At 50.1% G+C, this 21,934-nt stretch overlaps 1 protein-coding gene across 1 annotated transcript in view; it reads left to right on the top strand.

Annotated features, from left to right (window-relative positions):
- Positions 1–21,605, top strand: part of Steap3 (STEAP3 metalloreductase) — a 40,697-nt gene extending 19,092 nt beyond the window's left edge. The window contains exons 2-5 of the mRNA XM_040738513.1: positions 2,608–3,107; positions 5,061–5,588; positions 12,429–12,593; positions 20,115–21,605. Of these exons, the coding sequence (XP_040594447.1) occupies positions 2,608–3,107; positions 5,061–5,588; positions 12,429–12,593; positions 20,115–20,396 (1,475 nt within the window). The 3' untranslated portion in view covers positions 20,397–21,605. The remainder of the gene's footprint in view (positions 1–2,607; positions 3,108–5,060; positions 5,589–12,428; positions 12,594–20,114) is intronic.
- Positions 21,606–21,934: the final 329 nt, after the last annotated feature.

Raw genomic sequence — 21,934 nt, forward strand, 5'->3', positions numbered from 1 at the left:
GTAATCATGGGTTTTGGAGGGAATCTGCCTGCTTTTCCTTTAATATGTGTTGTAATCTGTAAGGATAACTGTACCCAGAGGATCCCTGGTGGCCATCCATGACCACTTAGAACCTGAAGAGTTGGCGCAACCCATGAGAAAAGGCTAGGGCCATTGGCTGCAGGACTGTCCTCATTCGTGCTCACCCAAGAGCAGGCAGGGGCTGGCACGTTGGTTGTACATCAGTGCCAAAATTGCAATCCATGATTTCGCTCTCCTGGGAAGTGAGATGGGACGAGGAGCTGGCAGAGACCCAGAGGGGACTGGGTCACCCCAGCCACAGTGCTCTTTTGTCTGTAGCTTGGCAGGGAGGTGCTGAGTAGATCTGTATGCAGGCTACAGACCTAGGTCCACCAACTGCAACTGGATCCCCTCTCCCTCTGTGCCCTCAGTCTATAAATAGATCCTGCATCAGGGGCCAGGCACAGCTAGAGGCCAGACCAGACTACTCAAACTCTACTCCACCAAACACACAGGCAGCAGTGACTTCTGGGCCTCTCAGAACTCCAGGATGTGTGCCAACCGCTCTGTCCCTCCCCACGGCCATCAGACCAGCGGCAGGCCCATGAAGAACTGTGAGGGCAGGGGCTGGGGAGATGCTTCAGTGGGTAGAAAGCATTTGCAGTGCAGGCATGAAGATCTGAATTCGAATCCTCAGAACCCACAAAAAAGCTGGATATGGTAGTGAGTGTCTGTAACCCCAGCATCGCAATGGGGAGATGGATGGGAAGTGAAGACAGAAGTCCCTGGGCCAGCTAACCTTGTGTGCACAGGAGAAACAACAGATCCCGTCTCAAACGCGGCAGAGTGAGGACCAACATACAAGGCTGTCCTCTGTCCATACATACAGACTCACAGCTGTGCACACATATGTGCCTCTCTCTCTCTCTCTCTCTCTTACACACACACACACACACACACACACACACCCCTGTGCTAGTGGCCTGATTTAGTTGCCAAGACCCAGGGTTTCAAGCTTTCCCCCTGCCAGTTTGCATATGCTGATTTTGTAAGGTTTTGCACAAAGCCTTCCCCAACCTTATTCTCTGCCCTATTCTCCTGTCTCAGCAATTTGAGAGTAGAGATGAAAGACACACTTCTGTGCACCCAGGCTTCTGAGACCATCCGGTGGTTAGCAAACATAGACACTCTAGTCTGGAAGCCTTCTGGGTTCAGGTGGGATGCCCCCAGGTTCTAGGTGGCTGAACGGAGGGTCTCTGTTACCAAACTTCAGAGCACTTGCCCTGACTTCCCTTGGCTCATCTCTAATCTCTAGGGCCTAAGAGATGCCTGGCATTGGTGCAGAAGGGGCTGCTCCTGCAGCCGATGCTTTCTCAGGACATATGACACCTGTGAGTGTAGATACGCCTAGCCCCGTTCGACTTACTTCTGCAACCTTGTAAGGAGTGCACTATTAACTTGTTTAATTTGCGTGTGCATGTGTGTGTGCGTGTGTGCGTGTGTGTGTGTGTGTGTGTGTGTGTGTGTGTAGGTTAGAGATCAATGTCACATGTCTTTTTTCAGTCACTCCCCACCTTTTTTTTTTTGAGGCAGGGTCTCTCACAGGGTCCTGAAACCAATTTAGCTAGTCTGGCAGGCCCATGGTTCCCAAGGGATCTGCCTGACTGCACAAAGGAGCACACGGACCACACCTGACTTTTGTACGTGGATTCTCATGCTTGTGCGTCAAGGACGTTATCCTCTGAGCCATCTCCCCATCCCAGGTCATTGCTACGTAACCATTCTTCTGTGTAGAAGCAAGTATAATCAGTGTCAGCAACCGTCATGGCAACGTCACAGCGTTGTCCATTGTGCTGGAATTCTGACTTCTCAGTTGGTGAGAGGTTTCAGCCAGAATCCTCTCCCCTTTCCCATCTCCTCTTTTTTTTTTTTTTTTTTTTTTTTTGGTTTTTTCGAGACAGGGTTTCTCTGTATTGTCTTGGAAGCTGTCCTGGAACTCACTTTGTAGACCAGGCTGGCCTCAAACTCACAGAGATCCACCTGCCTCTGCCTCCTGAGTGCTGGGATTAAAGGCGTGCGCCACCAACACCCGGCCCCCATGTCCTCTTAAGTTTCCTGTCTTCTTTCTTTCCCCATGTGTCCGTGTGTGGTATGTAGGCTGGCCGACATCCCCTGTCATTCTCCACCTTACTCAATGAGGCAGGTTCTCAAGGTGAACCCAAAGCTCACCAATATGACTATTCTAGCTATTCAGCTTGCTCCAGGAATCCCCCTCTCTGCTTTCTGAGTTTCGTGCCCACCCAGCATTTATGTGGGCGCTGGGGATCCAATCTCTCATCTTCATACTTGCATGGCAAGGGCTTTACCTGCTGATACATCTTCTCAGCCTTCCTCAGCGGGAAGGAGTCTCCCCACTCCCTGTGCATATGTGTCCTCATCCGGGTAGGGGCTGCTTTTGCTCAGCTTGTTCCCTGTGTTTGCAAATGGAATGTTTAGTAATATCTGCTGGATGAAGGCCTGAGCAGCCATGTTTGACACAAGGTGGGAGATAGTGGACCAGATACCCTGGGAAACCAATAGTGATCAGGTCTCTGCACTCTCTTGCAGCCACCGCAATGTCGGGGGAGATGGACAAGCCACTCATCAGTCGCCGGCTGGTGGACAGTGATGGCAGTCTGGCTGAGGTCCCCAACAAGTCCCCCAAAGTGGGCATCCTGGGCAGTGGGGATTTTGCCCGCTCCCTGGCTACACGCCTGGTGGGCTCTGGCTTCAGCGTGGTGATAGGCAGCCGTAACCCCAAACGCACAGCTGGCCTCTTCCCCTCCGCAGCCCAAGTGACTTTCCAGGAGGAGGCTGTGAGCTCTCCACAGGTCATCTTTGTAGCCATGTTCCGGGAGCACTATTCCTCACTGTGCAGTCTTAGTGACCAGTTGGCTGGCAAGATCCTAGTGGATGTAAGCAACCCCACCGAGAAAGAGCATCTTCAGCAACAGCAGTCGAACGCCGAGTACCTGGCCTCACTCTTCCCCGCTTGCACTGTGGTCAAGGCCTTCAATGTCATCTCTGCCTGGGCCCTGCAGGCTGGCCCAAAGGATGGGAACAGGCAGGTAGGTGCTAGGGGATGACAGCCAGCATCCCTCACATTGCTCTAAAGTCTCATCTTGCACAGCAGGAAGTCGAAGCTTGGAGACATTAATGATCTTAGCCCAGCACTGGTGAGTTGGGATTTGAACCCTATTTATATGAACGTGGGATCCATGCTCTTTTTGAGATGGTAACTGGGTTTCCTCAGCGGACAAGGGAAAGGATGGTGGCTCTTGACTTGGGAGTTGAGAAGGAGATATTTTGGGGTTGGGGAGATGGTGCAGTGGATGAAATGCATGCCATGCAACCATTAGAACTGTTTAGATCCACATAAAAACTGTATGTAGTGGCTGTAATCCCAGCACTGGGCAGCAGAAACAGCAGGAACCCCCAGGGCTTGGTAGCCAACCAGTCTAGCCAAAAAGGCAAGCTTCTGATTCAGTGAGAAACCCTATTTCAAAAACCAAAGTGGAACGGCATAGGATAAGGCACCTGACTTCACCTCTGCCCTCAATATGCACACACGCACACATGAACTCATATGTACCCACATGCCTACGTCCTCACAAACACCACACGCAACCAAAAGAAACCCAGACTCCATACCTATGGTAGAATGTCCACCAATAAACCTATCCAGGGCCCAGGTCTGAGAGAACCCTGAGGTGCCTGGCTATTCCTCACTGCGTGACCTAGATGTGACTGACTGCACCTTGGCACTTTCAGGCGGGACTAGACAGGCAGATTTTTATATGGTGCTCTTACTTCCTTTCTGTTGCTGATAAAAACACTGCCTAAAAGCAATGTAGGAGGCAGCCTACAGGCCACAGGCCGTCACTGGAGTAAGTCAAGGTAAGAACCCAGGCCTCTGTGCTATTTATTCATGCTGTGCGGGGAACTCACTCACAGCCAAGGAAGTACAACAGAAACCACACATGTTCACTGGCTCATTCAGGCTCATGGCTAACTAGCTCTTCTACACAGCAGTGCAGGACCACCTGCCTAGGAATGGTGCCTCCCACAGTGGGCTGGGCTCTCCTGCATCAATTAACAATGAAGGCAACCCCCCACAGACATGCCCACAGGCTCATCTGATTTGGGCAATTGCTTAATTGAGGCTCTCCTCTCAGGTGACTTAATGGCCATGTTGACAATTAAAGCTGACTAGGACAGAGGGCTTGGAGGGGACAAAGCAAGAGGACTTGCTGGAGAAGACCCTCAGCTGGTCTTAGACTCAGGATCAGGAAGTAGAGAGGGCACACCAGGCTGATTTGACAGCCTGCATAGGTACCAGAGTAAAAACCAAGGCTCTAGGACTCTAGTCTGTTCATCTTAGTGCTGACCTACAGGCTGTGCAGGAGGCTGAGATCACTCACTACTTAAACAGCCTTACTGCTGGATACTAGATAGACCTCAGCTGTGTCAACAGGGGCCCTCAGGGTCCTTGGGGACCCAAAGATACCAATATGTCTTTTCACTGGAGCCCAGGAGGTGCAGTGGACTTGCAGGCTGAGATGGCAGGGCAGGCAGGGCTGGGGACTGAGGTCTCTGTGGAATCAAGGGAGAGTACCATAGAGACCACCTCTGCCCTGGAGGATGTACCCGCGGCTGCTCTGCATCTGCAGCGACCACCTGCAAGAGGCAGTCACTGAGCAGTCAGTCCTCAGAAGCAGCTGTTCCAGAGGCAGCAGGGGCTGCTGAGCTGAGCATCTGCCGTGACAGTGATGTCACTGAGCCAGCAAGACACCCACAGGGAGAGCTTTGTCTCTTCATCTCCAGCGGAGTCCACAGGGTCTCCATTCCCAGATCCTCGGCATGAGTATCTCTTAGTTGTACCAGTCAGTTGACCGCTCACTGGTGCCTGCCCCTCTGTGCCTCAGTTTCTTCAAATCACTGAGGAGCTTGACCCTGGCGGTCACCATACTCATGCCCATACCTGTGACTCTGGCCAACTGTCCCCCTCTTTCTTCCTACAGGTGCTCATCTGCAGCGACCAGCTGGAAGCCAAGCACACCATCTCAGAGATGGCACGTGCCATGGGTTTCACACCCCTGGACATGGGATCCCTGGCCTCAGCCCGGGAGATAGAAGCCATACCCCTGCGCCTCTTCCCTTCCTGGAAGGTGCCCACCCTTCTGGCACTGGGGCTCTTTGTGTTCTTCTATTCCTACAACTTCATCCGGGATGTACTGCATCCATACGTGCGGAAGCATGAGAACAAGTTCTACAAGATGCCTTTGTCTGTGGTCAACACCACACTACCCTGTGTGGCTTATGTGCTGCTGTCCCTGGTATACCTGCCTGGTGTGCTGGCAGCTGCCCTTCAGCTGAGGAGGGGAACCAAGTACCAGCGCTTCCCGGACTGGCTGGACCACTGGCTGCAACATCGCAAGCAGATCGGGCTGCTCAGCTTCTTCTTCGGGGTGCTGCATGCTCTCTACAGCTTTTGCCTTCCCCTGCGCCGCTCCCACCGCTATGACCTGGTCAATCTGGCTGTGAAGCAGGTATGACCCACCGTCTCCCCTGTGAGCTCTCTGGGTACCATTGTGACTGTCCTCACTCATGCAGAATTACAGCAGAGAGCAGATATAGAAGTTCTTGAGCAATGAGATGGAAGACAGCAGGAAGAGAGTACCTCTGTGTGTGTGTGTGTGCATGTGTGTGTGTCTGTGTGTGTGTCTCTGTGTGTGTGTGTCTGTGTGTATGTGTGTCTGTGTGTGTGGTGTGTCTGTGCGTGTGTGTCTGTGTGTGTCTGTGTGTGCGTGTGTGTGTCTCTGTGTGTGTCTGTGTGTGCGCGTGTGTGTCTGTGTGTGTCTGTGTGTGCGTGTGTCTCTGTGTGTGTGCGTGTGTCTCTGTGTGTGTCTGTGTGTGTCTGTGTGTGTGTCTGTGTGTGCGTGTGTGTATGTGTGTGTGTCTCTGTGTGTGTGTGTCTGTGTGTGTCTCTGTGTGTGTGTGTGTGTGTGTGTGTGTGTGTGTGTGTGTGTGTGTGTGTGTGGTGTGGTGCTGCCTGTAAGTGTGGGTTCCTGCAGTGAAGCACTTGCAGCAGTCAAGTTGGTCCTCACCTTCTACCTTGTTTGAGGCAGAGTCTGTTGTCTTTTCCCTGCTTACCCTACACTAGCTGTCCTTCAAGCTTCTAAGACTCTCCTGTCTTTGCATCCTTCCTCTCCACGGGAGTGCTGGACTGTAGTTGTGCACTACAGCATCTAGCATTATGTGGGGTTGGGGAATCTGGAGTCAGATCTTATAACTTGCCAGCAAGCTCCAGATCTACCTGTCTCCACCTCCCATCTTTGCATCCCTGGGATTAACATTGTGTGTGTGTGTGTGCGTGTGTGTGTGTGTGTGTGTGTGTGTTGTGTGTTGTGTGTATGTGCGCACATACATGTGTGCCTGAGTGCATGTGACCTCATGCTTTTGTGGCAAGCATTTTTCAGTGAACCATCTCCCCAGCCCATGCCTAGCTTATTCGTGTGTACTAGGATTCAAACGCAGATCCTCACACTTTACCAACTGAGATGCTGCCTTAGCTCTCATGTTTAACTGCGATGTGGTCTTATTTACTCATTTAAGAAAGCCATATGGCGCCACTTTGCCCAGTGGGGTTCTTGAGCAGCGGAGGTCTTTGAGCCAAGGGAGTCGGAATGGTGGCATGAACAGGCGGCAGTGGACGCAGAAGCTGCTTGCCCACCGCGCTGCTTGCTTTCCTGCTCAGTTCTCTACGCTTGGCCCCAAGTCCAGGACTCTACCTACGTGTCTCCGCTTTCTTTTTCCATGTCAGCCTGGGGCACATGTAGGACGTCAGTCACCCAGCAGGGTTCAGCCCAGTGCTAACAAAGTTCACCTCATCTACTCTCACTCCGGCTCCAGAAGCTGTTCAGGGTGCAGGGACCCCATGAGGCCGAGCCCCACCCTGACACGCTCACCTAGGGACACAGAGGACACAGGAGTGAGGTCACACCACTGCAGGACCCCAGGCCTCCACCCCGCCCACCTCAGGCACCTGGCACCACCTCCGTGGGCTCAGGCTTTGCTCAGAGGGGAAGCACCGGACTCAGGCAAGGGAGTGAGGCCCTGGCTGGACCTAAGAAATGAAAAAATAATAGTCACAAGTTCTTCCAAAGGAGCTCACTGTGTTCCAAGTACACCAGAAGAACTGTGCAAACCATGGTGGATTCATCTGCCCCCCCCATGCATTCCTTAGTGAAAGTGCTGTACTATACTATCTTCACAGATGAGAAAAACCAAGGCCCTGAGAGGGAGAGTAACTAGACTGAAGACACACAGCAGCCTTAGAATCCAGAACTGACCGTTCTATACCAGAGCCATGCTGGTGCCCATATTGCTTTCTACAGAAAAACAAACCAAATTAACAGTTGAGTAAATGATCTCAGAATTTGAGTCATTCATTCATTCCCTGGGCACTCGCTCTATAAGGCCCTGTTCCCAAGAATGAGCAAAAAAGGTACAGTCTTGCCCCTGGTCTCAGCTGGCGTGGGGTGGCATGGAGGCCTGAAGATCAGAGCTCCTCTCATCCCCCACCACTGACTAGAACCCAGACTGTGGTCTGAGTGCTTGCATAGCACGTGTGAATCCCTGATTGGAGTTCCAGCACCACATAAGTGTGTGTGCGCGCGTGTGTGTGCGTGTGTGTGTGCGCGTGTGTGTGCGCGCGCGCGTGTGTGTGTGTGTGTGTGTGTGTGTGTATGTGTACGCACACTTACAAGAGCAGCACTTGGGCGATGGAGGCAGGAAGTTGAAGGCCATCCTTGGCTACTTAGTGAGTTGGAGGCCAGCCTGAGTTACATGAAACCATGTCTCAAAAACAAGATAATAAAATAGTATAAATAATCAGTGCAAATAAAACAATCACTATAAGCCTCGAGCCCTTTTGACCTCAGGGTCCCAGTGCATAAGTCACTGCCATTTCTTAGTGTTAATGGTTTTTATGTTCTGCACTGTTTCTGCTGTTCTTGTCTTACTGTGTTAGGGATAAAACTCCGGATCTCATGTAAGCTAAATGAGTACTCTACCACAGAGTTACATATCTATCCCCCCTTTTCTTCCTTTTCTTCTCTCTCTTTTTTTAAAATTGAGACAGGGTCTCACCAAGTATCCTTAAACTCATCTATAACCTAGAAGTTGTGATCCTACTGCCTCAGCTTCCTAAGGCAATTGAGATCACAGACCTGTAATAAATCCACGTTGATATTGTCTTCTGCAAAAGTTGAGCTCCCTTGGTGTGGGAGCCATGTACTCCTGAAGGGGCTTCAGACAGCGTGTCCTGCCCTGTAAATAGTGATGCAGGCCTCCAAGCCCTGTGTGTTCTGCCCTGTCTGCCGAGTCGGCAAGTGTAGAGCTGAGGAGGAAAGGGCCACCCTCACCCAGCGCGCAGAGGAAGCCACTGTCCCCTCCCCAGCCCTGACAAATTCTCCTTTTCTGTGTGCGTGTGCATGCTTACCTGTGTGCAGGTGCAATGCGTGTGGGGGCACATAAGTGTGTGTGCCTGTACACATGGAGGCAGAGACAATCTAGGCTGTCAATCTTAAACGCTATCCACCTTAGGTCTTGTCCTTATTTTTGGGGGGGACTTTCTGTTTGTTTTTTTGTTCTATTTTTTAAGACAAGGTCTCTCACTTGCCTGGAAGTTGCTAGGTAGGTTATGCTGCCTGGCTAGTGAACCTCAGGGATCTACTTGTCTCTGCCTCCTCAGTGCTGGGGTTACAAGCACATGTCATCATACCCAGCTTTTTTATGTTGATCCAACAATGTGGCCACTGACTGAGCCATCTTCCCTCTCTCTTAATCTATGTCATTCTCTACATTTTCTGCCTGGCCCAGACCCCCCCTGGAGTTATATTAACCCAGTGTTGTCTTCTCACCAAATTCATGTCCCAGAAGGTACTTGTGAATCGTCTCACTCTTATAGGACATAGTCTGTCCCCTAAAGGGGCTTCAGCTATTTTGCCAGATTCTCAAGGGGAGAGCCATGCTGATAGAGCATGTCTGAGGTGACACACAGAGAAAGGCTGGTAAATGATGAGCCAGTTCAACCTGGATGTGTTTAGGCAGATGACTGGTGGGCCACTGATCGGCTGTGCCTCTGGGTCCCAGGCCTGGACACTGTTGGGGAGTGTTGTATCCCATCCCTGAAGCCTTCCTTACCTGCAGGAAGCAGCCACCCTTGCCCTCTCTTAGCCACCTCAGACAGTGCCTCTCTGGCCACTGCTCTCACACTGGCTGCTGCACGGCCTTGTGGGAATAGGGAGCACATTAACATTAACAGGGACACAGGAAACCCCTCCGAGATTATCTGGGATGCCAAGACCTTCAAGATCATGTTTGCGACAGCATCCTTACTATTTAACTGGTGTTGGCATGACTTTGTGACCTCCCTGGGCTGTTCCTGGAGATGCATTTCCTGATTAGTCAGAAGTCAAGGTCAAAAGCAACATTTGACCCACAGGCAGCTTTTCCCTTCTTCCTCACCCCAAAGCTAACCAGCATTGGACCACTAGAGAAGAGGTAAAACTTAGCTGACTATGATCATGGGAGAGTCATTTGACAAAGTTCTTGCCTTGCATGAAGATCTGAGCTCACCCAATCCCCAGAAGCCATGTAAAAATTCTGGGAGTGACGGCCTATGCCAGCCATGCCAGCACTGGGGAGGCAGAGACAGGCAAATCCCATTCCACATTCAGTAAGAAATCATCTTAATAAACAAGGTAGACAACTCCTGAAGAATGTCACCCAGTGTTGACCCCTGGCCTCCACACAAACTAAAACACACATGCACTCATACCATAAATGTGGCAATGGTCCAGACCCCCAGGCATGCTCCCTGCCCTTCCCTCCTCAGCACTGCAAGGCGGGTGGAGCATCCATTTTTCAAGCCACTGTTGACTACAGTGCAGTCATGCACAGCGGACTTGTGATATTAGCCACCTGAGCTCATGAGGCTGATGAGTAATGAGTGCACAGCAGAGCTCATGGAAACGACTTGCTTCACTAACGCCAGCCGCCGTGAGTCAGTCTTGTTCAGTGGCTGCTCTGGCAGGGTCAGACCCATCTCTCCCCACTGGCAAATGATGTCCCAGCTGGTTTTACCACATCGTGATTACCAGCCAAAATCCCAGCTCGTTTGGCTATGTCAGATAAAGAAACTGGTCCAGAGATGGTGTCTCAGAGTCCCACAAGGCTAGTTAGTGGTCAGGGAAGAAGCCAGTCTCCCAACTCCTGGTCCTTTGTGTCCTTCAGACACCAATCTGAAGTAACCTGCCTAAAATAATACAGAGTGGGAAACGGGATACAGCTCAGCCGGTAGAGTGTTTGTTCAGCATGCACAAAGCCCTGGGTTCCATCCCAGCAACGCCCACAACCTGGCAGTGTGACACAATGTGCTTGAAATTAATGCACTTACTTGGGAAGTGGAGGCAGGAAGATCAGAATTCAAGGTCATCCTTGACTACATTGTGAGTTGGAGGACAGCCTGGGCTACACGAGATCTTGTCTCAAAAAAACAAACCAGGCAACGTTTTTCCACTCTGCAGGCAGAGTGGCCATAGATGGTATTTTTTTTAACTTCTTTTCGTTTCTTTTATAAGCTTTGTAGCCATTTTTGCTTAGCCCCTGGATTCATTTTTAATATTTTATTCCAGTAACAGGCTTACACGAATTTGTTTTTTTTCCTGCTGAAGTAGTTACACACACACACACACACACACACACACACACACACACACACACACACGGCTGAGTCATTCTGTAGCAGAGACAGAGAGCAGTCTGCTTAGTCCTCTTTCCTTGGGGAGGCTTTCTTGCTTTTCTGATGGCAGATTAAAGGACTAGTATTCAGGACTGAGCTGGGAAATGATGATAGTCCTAACGGAAGGACCTTGATTCCAGTTCTTTATGCAAGTGCTGGGTCAGGGAGTGCCCATGGGGGGGCGGGGGGGGGGATTGGATGGGGGGACTGGGGCATCTCAGGGCTGCAGAGCATCCCTGATGAATGTGTCCTTGGAGCTCACTGGGAGTCACGAACATCATCATGGTCGATGTTCTCATTCTTTGTAGCTCAGGGCTCAGCACACAGTAGGTACTTTCTAAGTGCTTGCTGAACTAACTGGTGAGGGGATGTCAGTCCATTGCCTGACAACAACTGAGCCAGAGCTATGTGCCTCAGAGAGAGAAGGACACATTGAAAGGAAGGGGTCTGGGGGCTTTGAGTTTGGAGATTGGGGCTGGGGGGTAGCATTGAGTGTTGCTGTGTGTCCTGAGTGCAAGCCAGTAATGAAGCAGGTTGGAAAGGGTCCAGGTGAGAAGCTGGGACAGGAGGAAGCTGGGAGGGCAGGCAGCTGGCAGAGCTGTGAGCCTATGACTGAGGGGACGCAATCCTGAAACGCTACCTTTCCACTGTCCTGCACTGTGGGGTTCCGGAAACAATGCGGTACAGCCGTGCTTAGGGAACACAGACTTTGTTTTTGTTGATGGGGATTAGATATGAGACATTCTCAATGAGTAGCCCAGGCTAGATTTGCACCAGTGACCCTCCTGACTTACCTTCCCAAGTGCTGGAATTACAGGCATGCATCCCCATGCCCAGCTGAGGGTCTAAATATCCTGGGACTCTCTGATCTCTTACCCTCAAGCTGAGGTTGGCCAGCAGCCAGGAAGGGAGCTGTGACTTTGAGAAACCAACTCAATCTCTGTCTCTTGTTTCCTTGAGCCCTAACATGGGCATATAGTGCTCTCTATCTCAAGGGGACATCATGAGATTAATGATTTTTTTAAAGATTTTATTTATTTAGTTAGTGATTGTTGTTTTTTTCAAGATAAAGTTTTTCTGTGTCCTGGCTGTCCTGGAACTGGCTCTGTAGACCAGATTGACCTTGAACTCACCAAGATCTGGCTGCTTCTGCCTCCCAAGTGCTGGGATAAAAGGCCTGTGCCACCACCACCTGATTTATTTTTAATAACTTCTGTACGTCCATGTATGAGTATATGCAGATGGGTGCAGGTGCTCTTGAAGGCTAGAGGAGGGCGTCAGAGCCTGGAGTGGGAATTACAAGTGGGGGTGAGCTGTCAGACATGGGTGCCAAGAGCCAAACTTGGGTCCTCTGCGAGAGCAGCAATTGCTTTTAACTGCTGAGCCATCTCTCCAGCCAGTGTGGCTTTCAAATACCTGGGGAGCACTTAGGATGTACCTCACACATGCTAGCTGTCCAGCAGAGCGTGAGCATAGCTATGGCTTTCTCTTGTCCTTTGCTGTATTCATACACGTTCTAGGATGACACAGGCTCTAGGGTGCCAGCTTTTGTTAATCGTGGTCATGGTTTTTCTTCTGCCAGGTCCTGACCAACAAGAGCCACCTCTGGATTGAGGAAGAAGTCTGGCGCATGGAGATCTACCTCTCCCTGGGTGTGCTGGCCCTGGGTACACTGTCACTGCTGGCTGTCACCTCACTTCCATCCATTGCCAACTCACTCAATTGGAAGGAGTTCAGTTTTGTGCAGGTAAAGCAGAGTCCTCTTGAGAACCAGCTACAGCTTGGCCCTGGTCCACCCTGGTTTTGCGTTCTATGAACTATTTCAGCTTAGATCCTGGTTGTAACAGGACACTGGGTCAGATGTCTATCTTGTAGGGTCTCCCAGCCTCCTGATCGTGCTTCAGCTTGACCAGGGCAACTTAATCTTCCTGACCCTGGGAAGTCTGCCACATCTGACAAGGAGGGAGGACAGAGCATGGAACCCTGGGCTGAACTTTCTCAGGGAACATGGAGCTTTCATACAGAGTCATTGCAGGATCCTGGTGTATGTGGGAGGCAGTGATCTGTGAGTGCGCTTAAAACTCCCTCCACCAATACACACACCCTCAGCTCAGCCTCACCAACACACACACACACCCCCTCAGCTCAGCTCAACCTCACCAACACACACCCTCAGCTCAGCTCAACCTCACCAACACACACACACACCCTCAGCTCAGCTCAGCCTCACCAACACACACACACACCCTCAGCTCAGCTCAACCTCACCAACACACACACACACACACCCTCAGCTCAACCTCACCAACACACACACACACACCCTCAGCTCAGCTCAACCTCACCAACACATACACACACACACACACACACACACACACACACACACACACACACACACACACCCTCAGCTCAGCCTGGTGCTCTGTTCCCCTGTGGGACGGGGGGAACTAAGTGTGAGGACTGCTGTGTGGTGGATGAAACAGTGTTTCCTAAATGGTGCTGTTTCTTGGACAAATCCAGAGAAAAGGTATGAAGACCGGGGTGTCACGTACATTACAGGCAGAATATTTGCTAATCATATGCAAGGCTCTTGTTTAAATCTCCATAAGATAGATGATAGATAAAAGATAGATAGATAGATAGATAGATAGATAGATAGATAGACAGACAGACAGACAGACAGACAGACAGACAGATAGATGATAGATGTATTGTATCAGGGCAGAGAACAGCCATATCCACCCTCACTGTCAACCAAAATCTGTAGCTTCTCTGTTCAACAAGGACTCAGAGGGACAGTGACAGAATACTGTTCTTATATAACCCAAATTAATTCTTTGTGACTGGGACCCTTAGCGTACCTTAGAACCAAACTGTTGTGGCTGATTTCTAAAGCATGGCTGCCAATCTCCAGGGCTGTGCTTCTCTCGGAAGGCCCCTGGAGGAGGGCTCAGGGCTGACACATGCTGGCCTAAGAGGGTGGGGAGGAAAGGAGTTTTCTTGATCTGCTGTTAATCCCTGTTTGTCTCATGCCCAAATCTCGGATTTTTCACTTCCCGCCTTCAGTATCCCGGGTATATGGTTTGGCCACAATTAAAACAGGCTGTGTGTCGCTTCCCCTTCCAGAAAGTTCTTCCCTTAAGCAGCTGTAGATTACATGCTCCGGCTCTGGCTGCTGGAGGAAGCCTATGGATTTGGTTTTGTTAGCAAAAGCTGACTGGGACTCCAGAAGTCATGCTTTGCTTTACATATTGAAGCGAGTAGTTTCATTTATGGGGGTCTGATGCCTGCACTGTAGCCCCAGAAACCTCATGCTCTCTCTCCCGAGAGCCCCAGTATGGAGGAGGGTTTGCCAGGGGCTCCGAAGTCAGTTCTAGCACTACCTGCTCTGTGGGTGTGGGCAGACTACACCCCTCCCCCTAAGCCTCATTTTACACTCCTGAAAAATGAAACTAATGCTGTAAGAGAAATTTTTTGTGAGACACGGTGAAAAATTATAGGTGAAAGGAAAGCAGCACATCGCTGCTCTTCTTGGGGTGTCTGGTCACAGCCCCACTATCTCTGATAAGCACCAACCATCTGTTTCTGTTTGATTTTGGAGCTGGGTCTCACTGCATTACAGACTGGCCTCAAACTCTTGGGCTTGGGATCCTCCTAGCTGGGACTACGGTGCATATCACCGTACGAGCAGCCAGTTACTACTGTCTCTCTGGGTCTTCCTCTCGATTCTGTGTCATACTTGGCTGTATGCTGGGCATGTGTAATGCATAATGCACCTCCTGTTGTCAGCCACCATCAAAAATGCCCATAGCAGGGGGTGAGAGTAAAGCCACAGAGCACTTCTAGAGAGGTACAGATGTCAGGCCACCCTGCTACCAAAGGGCTAAGATGCTCAGGGACAGCCTGGAAGTCCGGTGACCCCTAAATGTGCATGCTGCCCTCCAGTGGCAGAAACACAGAGTCGGTTCCAAGGTACCCATTGGCCTTCCTGCTCCATCAGACATGTTTTGGAGCCTCTGGCTCATTCCTGTAGCAACTCAAGACCATGACAAGAATGTCTTGGACATGGGATATGTAGCTCCAAAGGACGCTGTAACAATAAGCAACACACTTACTGAAAGTAAAACTAAGTATTTATTGTAGAAATTACTCACAAGATACCAAACAAGTAACCCAGATGAGCCAAGTAGTTTTCCCGCTGCCGAACCAGAAGCCGAACTCCCGGAAAAGAGACCGAGACTTCCTGTGTGCTGTCTTTTATGCCTTCCCCCGTAACGCCCCCTAGCCATGCCCAAAAGTGGGCCTGGCTAGTGACGTAGTTCACCGCCTACGTACGTATATGTCTTTACGTCTGGCCGTATACGTCTTTAGTCATGCCTAAAGTGGGTGTGGTTAGCGGTGTGGTAAACCGCCCTTTTATTACCTCATCTGTATGCGCCTCTAGTAAGTCACATGGTTAATGGCGACATACAGACTTCCTCCTACAGGGATACATGGAAAATGTAGGTTTTCTGTGCCCAGTAATTGCTGGGGGATTTTTTTTATTAATCTATTTATTTTACATACCAGCCACAGCCTCCCCTCTCCCATCCTTCCCTTCCAGTCCCTTTCCCCCATTCCTCCTCCCCCACTTTCCCAATCTCCGGCTCTTCCACCTCCATCTGGGAAAGGGCAGGCTTCCAGTGAGTATCAATAAAACACAGCACTTCAAATCAAGACTAAGCACCTTCCATGCATTAAGGCTGAACATGGTGACCCAGTATGAGGAGTAGGGTCCCAAAAACCAGTAAAAGAGTTGGAGACAGCCCTTGTTCAGCTGGGTGATTTTTCAGGGAAGCTCTGGTTTTCTTGACCTCTTGTCAAGTTCATGAGCAGTGAGGAGCCATTGTATTTAGAAACCTCTTGGTATTCCGAAGAGCCTGGGCCTAGAAAGCTCTGTTTAACTGAGCTGAGAGCCATTGGAGTAGTGATCCCATTAAAAGTCTCCTTATGCCCGAATTTAACCTTTTGTTTCCAAGGTGATTTGGATTTTGTTTCATTTCATTTAGTTTGAGGGGCAAGATCTCATATAGTTCAGGTTGGCCTCGAACCTGAGCTGTGTAGTCAAGGAAAATATTGAATGCCTGCCTGATCCTTCTGCCTCAGCCTCCCAAGTGCTGGGGTCACAGGCACGTACCATCACACCCATTTCTGTGGTACTGTGATGAAATCCGGGGCTTTGTAAATGCTAAGCAAGCATTCAACCAGCTGAATTATACCCTCAACTCCTTGTTTGTTTGTTTCCCTTTGGAGACAGAATCCCATGAAGCCTAGGCTAGTCTCAATGGACTACACAGCTGAGGGTGACCTTGAATTTCTGACCCTCCTGCCTCTGCCTCCCAAATGTTGAGATTATGTGTGTGCTCACCAGTCTGCTTATGAAGTGCTGGGGATGGATCCCAGGGACTTGCTCATGCTAGATAAGCAATGTACTCTTGAGCTATATCCCCAACTATTTATTCACTGTGGGTTTCAAAGTTTTCAGTTTGCGTGTGCGTTTGTTTGGGTGCTTTTATTTGGTGCCTACTGTATTGAACCCTCCCTATTCAGTTAAACTCCATGACATTGCAGTGCCTAGCAGTCTGCAATGCACCTGTGTAGAGAACCCGGGTGCAGCCCTGAAAGCCCGAGTTCTAACCTTGCTTGATGCAGCCACTGCCTGAAATAATGACAAGAGGGACCAGCCTGACCCGCAGCTGGTGAGCAATGGCCAAAGCCCCTTCATGCTGTGGTACTTGAGTGCCAGCAGGAGCCACAGCTAACAAGCTTCTGTGTAATAAAAATGTCTCTAGCTTGGTGTGTGTGTCTGGGGGTGGGGGTTATTAACGGCCTTATGACAACCCTTTTTCTTCTAATTTCCTTTGGTTATTCTAAGATTTTTTTAAAGATTGTTCCCAAGGACAGAGAGGATTTTTAGGGAGAATAAATGCTCTGGAAACATACAGGCTTCCCAGCAGGACTGGAAAATCTAAAGGCTTTCTGGCTGTCAGCCCTAGCTAGAAACTACTAGCCCAAAGTTGGGGTTTCTACCATGTGTATCATGAGATTCAAGAAAAGAGGGGCTATGAGGTGCTGAAGACAGTGGTCCACATGGGTCAAACACTGGCAGTACAGGCCTTCTCACTGGGAGAGATGCAGGGCCTCTGTGAGGCCACCGTCCTAGCCTCGGTGGATTCTTACTGCTGCTGTGTCGTGGAAAGCCGGTGGCCACACATGGGGCCCATGATTTTTTTTTTTTATTCTGAAGAGCTAGAGCTGGGCCCTCACCAATAAAACAACCTGGGCACTGGAGCCCTGCGTGGGTTCTTCAACCTCCAGCTAAAAGGGTGTGGGTGAGAGGGTTTCCAAAATTAGTGCCTTAGTCCTGGTGACACATTTGTATCATCTGCTGAACTCTGAAAAACAACAGATGACTGAGCTCCACCCTAACCTAGTTGAATTTGAATTTCCAAGGGAGGAACTGATGCTTTCATGTTTCCTCCAAGCTTCCCAAGTGATTTTGACATTCGGCTTCCACTTGAAACCAGCCTCCGATTGACCAGTCCTTAGAAATAAAATCAGATGCGGGGGCGGGGGGAGTGGTCCTCGTTACATTTGGGTATTTTACTTAAAAATGTAGTGGGAGTAAGGCTAGGAAGACAGCTCATTGGTTAAAATGCTTGCCACACAACTTGAGGACCAGAGTTTTGGTTTCTAGAACCTACATAAATGCTGGGTAGGCATAATGGTCTACCTATAATTCCAACTTCAGAATGTGGAAGCAGAACCCTAAACAAGATAAGCTAGTGAAACCAGGCTCATCAGTAAGCTCGGGCTTTGATTGAGAGACCCTGCCCCTCAATAAATAAGGTGGAAGAGTGATCATGGATGATTCCCAACATTAACCTCAGGCCTGCACATGTACACATGTGCACACACACACACACACACACACACACACACACACACACGCTGAGTGCATGTGTACTCACATACATATGTGCCCCACACACACAAATGGAAAAAGGAAAAAGAATGTTCCCAGGCAGCTACCCATGAATACAGTGTGCAGCACTGGAAAATGCTCACTGTGATGCTCAACTGGAACATCACAACCAAGCCTTCGGAATGATGCTCTTTCTCCGGCTGGAACTCCCCATCCTGGCTTTTCACAAGAGCAGGACAAGTGGCAAGAATAAGGCTCAATGCAGGATTAGCCCCATCCATTCAACTTTGTTCTGTTTTAGTTTTGCTGTGCTGTGGATGGATCCCAGGATCCTCCACATGCTAGGCTAGGAAGGGGCATTACCACTGAGCCAGCCCCCTCCCCACCAGACCCAGGTCCCTTTGAGAATGGAGTCTGAGGTGAGCTCACACAAGGCCCCAACTCCCAGCCAAGGCCCCAACTCTATGCTGACAAGCCTGGCTAGGAAGAAATCTAGGAAGCCAGCTGCATCCTTTCTAGGAAACTCCAAACCAATGTCTATGGCACACCAGCCATATGAATATGTAGCCACTTTAATTTAAACCAGCACAATGGCTCCTTGGAGAAAATAAATAGTGCTATTTGCTTGATGATGACCCCTGCTTATCTCTCCAGCCTAAATCCTCAGTGGCTCATAGTGGTCACAGCATTCATCCAGAGATGTCCAGACCTCTCCTCTTGCCCCACACAGCACACTATACCCCACCCATTCCTTGCTCAGGCTTGCTGTTGTAATTCCCTGCTTCTCACTGAAGTTGATAATGCGTGGTGCCCAGGACCACTGCCAGTCAAGCCCAGCAGGCATAGCAAGATCAGCATCTCCTGTCTGGTCCATGAGAATACAACCTGGGTCAGAAGATGGTGGTGCATACCTTTAATCCCAGCACTTGGGAGGCAAAGGCAGGTGGATCTCTGGTTCAAGGACAACTTGAACTACAGAACAAGTTTCAGGATAGCCAAGGTTACATAGAAAAACCCTGTTTCAAAAAACAAAAGGAGGAAGAGAAAAGAGAAAGCAAGAGTCCAGTGTTCATTGGCTTCTCTTGCCTGGAAATGATTTGCAAACGCTACCTATACGTGCAAGGGTGGTAGCCTGTTATAAGAACGCTCAGACATTTCTGTCTGGAACTGTGACACTCATAAATCTGCCACATCATTCACTTTTTCCAAGTGGGTGGTACGCTTGACAAGGTTCTAAGTTAGTGCTGGGCAGGAAGGAGATGACACCAACCAAGAACATCTTGGTAGTTGTTTGAGGCTTTCTATACAGGGCCAGGTCGCCAGACCACTGGTTCCCGGAGCCACCTTCACTACTGATACTGAGTCCTGTATGCAAATGAACAAACTATTTACTTTGTGTTTCTCTATCATCTGTGTCTCTGAGACAGGGTCTTACCATGTAGCTCTGGTTGTCCTGAACTCGCTGTGTAGACCAGGCTGGCCTTGAACTCACAGAGATCTGCCTACTTTTGCCTCTAGTGATGGGATTAAAGGCTCATGCCACCATGCCCAGCTCCCTGTGTTTCTCTTTAAGACAATTTATAACGAATTCCCTTCTTATTTCAGTCTCATCTCAGTCAGGTATTTGTAAGATTCTGGTTTGGATTTTCAATATAATTCTATCCAAACATTTCCTGGGAGTCATCAGAAGTCCAAGCACCATAGCTGGAAGAAAAGAGGATGCAAAAGAAAGGGCAAAAAGCATAGTCGTCTGTCCATCCTTAAATGTCTTTAGCCTGGAAGTATGGCTCCCATTTTCAGACATGGATGGTTTAGGAAATGATCTTGGCATCATGCATAGGGAGAGCAGAGGGTCCTGAGGCTGTGGCTCAGGGGGTGTGGGGCTTGCTCTGCCCACATCAAGCCCTGGGTTCTCTCTTCCAGGGAGTGCTTGTGAGGTAGAGGTGGGGAGGTCAGGAGGCCAAGGTAACCCTCAGCTAGATACTGAGCTTGAGGCTAGACTGGAAGAGGAGAAGCCCGGTACAGAAGGGAAGGGGAGTGGAGGGGCCACAGAGCTGGGGCCAGCAAGATGGCTCGGGGTTGAGGCTGCCAAGCCTGCCAAGCTGTTTCATCCCTGGGACTCACCTGGGGAAGGAGAAAACCGACTTCCCCAAGGTGGCCCCTGACACACACACGCGCACACACACACACACACATGCACGCGCGCACACACACGCGCGCGCACACACTGGGATTGGAACACAGTAGTGCCCTGGCTTCCGTGGCCGTCCTCTCTCATCCCTGCCTTCTTTCTTCCCACAGTCCTCTCTGGGCTTCGTGGCCCTGATGCTGACCACGCTGCACACACTCACCTACGGCTGGACCCGGGCCTTTGAGGAAAACCACTACAAGTTCTACCTGCCACCTACGTTCACACTCACACTGTTCCTGCCCTGCGTGATCATCCTGGCCAAGGGCCTCTTCTTCCTTCCCTGCCTCGGCCTCAGACTCGCCAAGATCCGCAGGGGCTGGGAGAAGGATAGTGCTGTCAAGTTCCTGCTGCCTGCCGAGCACACGCAGCGGGAGAAAACGAGCCACGTGTGAGGCAGGCCCTGGAAATGGAGACAGGCACAGCTTGTGGGGGGTCCTGAGCTGGGTTCAGGTCTCTTTTCTGGACGCCGCAGTGGAGTGATGATATATGCATAGGTGGTTGAGACCCAAATGTCTGGGATGCAGGTGAAAGCCAGGATATTCAGAACAACACACCACACAAGTGATACGTATTCATATATATTTCATATACAATAGGATTTGGTATTATTCTTACCTAACTAAAAAGGTGGGCCCATAGATTTCAACTTATGTACTTCAAAGCAAGGGCCACACAGTAAACACCAGATCCCACCCTTGTGACCTTTGCAGAGGCAGGCGCTCACTTGGTGTAAGAAAGATTTGTATTGTTGGGTTCTTTAATCTCAGTTCTCTATATTCCCTGTTAGCTACAGCCTGAAGTTGTTGCAGAGCTGGGCCAAGAACTGCCCGGGTGCAGCCTACCCCACATGGCTGGGCTAAGAAGGAGGCCCAGAGGAGCTAGGTGCAGACCCCCCCTTCCCCTGGGCATGTGTGGGGAGGCTCACCACGATGCCCTGGAATCCATGCAGGGCCTTTCTGTAGGTCAGTCCTTTCTCCAGGGAAGGGACTGAAGCTGCCCCATCTGATCCTAGCTGAGCTGAGGAGATTGTCCCTCCTCCCCGAAAGTCCAGAGTCACCGTGCAGCCTGCAAATTGATCCTTCTGCAAAGGTGTGAAGTCACCTCCTCGCCCGAGCCATTAATGAACCTGGTCTTCAGAAGGATAATTGTTCTCCCTCCATTAAGTTGATGGTGACCCTTCTTTAAACCATCGTGCCTTCTCACCTTTTCCATCATTAGTTTGGACATCTCCCTGGAAGGCATGAAGTAGACTCATAGCAGCCCAAGGTGGCGTGGGTGGGGGCCCCAGGGGGTGGGCACTAGAGCTTTCAGAGAAAAATCAACCAAACCATCTCCTTGGATGCATCTCAGGGTTCGGGGACTGCCTTCCATAAAATTAGTTCCTAAGGAGAATAACAGGGACCCCTTTCAATTTACTCTGTTGCCTGTGGGTAGACAGCCCACCTTCTGAGCACCCAGAAACCACATTGGCTGCATCCTCCTCCTCTGGGGGTTCCATAGCCCCCCTTTCCCTTCCTTTTGCCTCTCTCCCTCTCAGTTACAAACACAAAAGTCTGCAAATATTGTTTTTTTATTCTTGAAGAGACCATATTCTCATTTTATTATGATAGTTACAATTTCCTTTGTTGTCATTACTCTTATTACTGTCTTCCTGTGCTTGCTTTATTAATTAGACCTAATCATGGATCCGTATAGGGTAAATGTAACGTGTACGTGTGAGGGTGTGCACACATGCATGTGTGTTTCAGTCTGTCTGCAGATCAGGAGTTCTGAATAGACCCTGTATTACAATTCAAAGCAACTGGGAGGGGCTTTTCTGCTAAAGCTACAAGTGTCTAACTTTGCTGCCCCAAAGCACAGGAGGCCAGACCATAGCCAGGGCATAGGGCATCTATCCTCCCAGCCCTGTGACATTTATCTATGAGGGCAG

The sequence above is a fragment of the Mesocricetus auratus genome, unplaced genomic scaffold, assembly GCF_017639785.1.
Source record: "Mesocricetus auratus isolate SY011 unplaced genomic scaffold, BCM_Maur_2.0 Super-Scaffold_100676, whole genome shotgun sequence".
Taxonomy (NCBI): domain Eukaryota; kingdom Metazoa; phylum Chordata; class Mammalia; order Rodentia; family Cricetidae; genus Mesocricetus; species Mesocricetus auratus.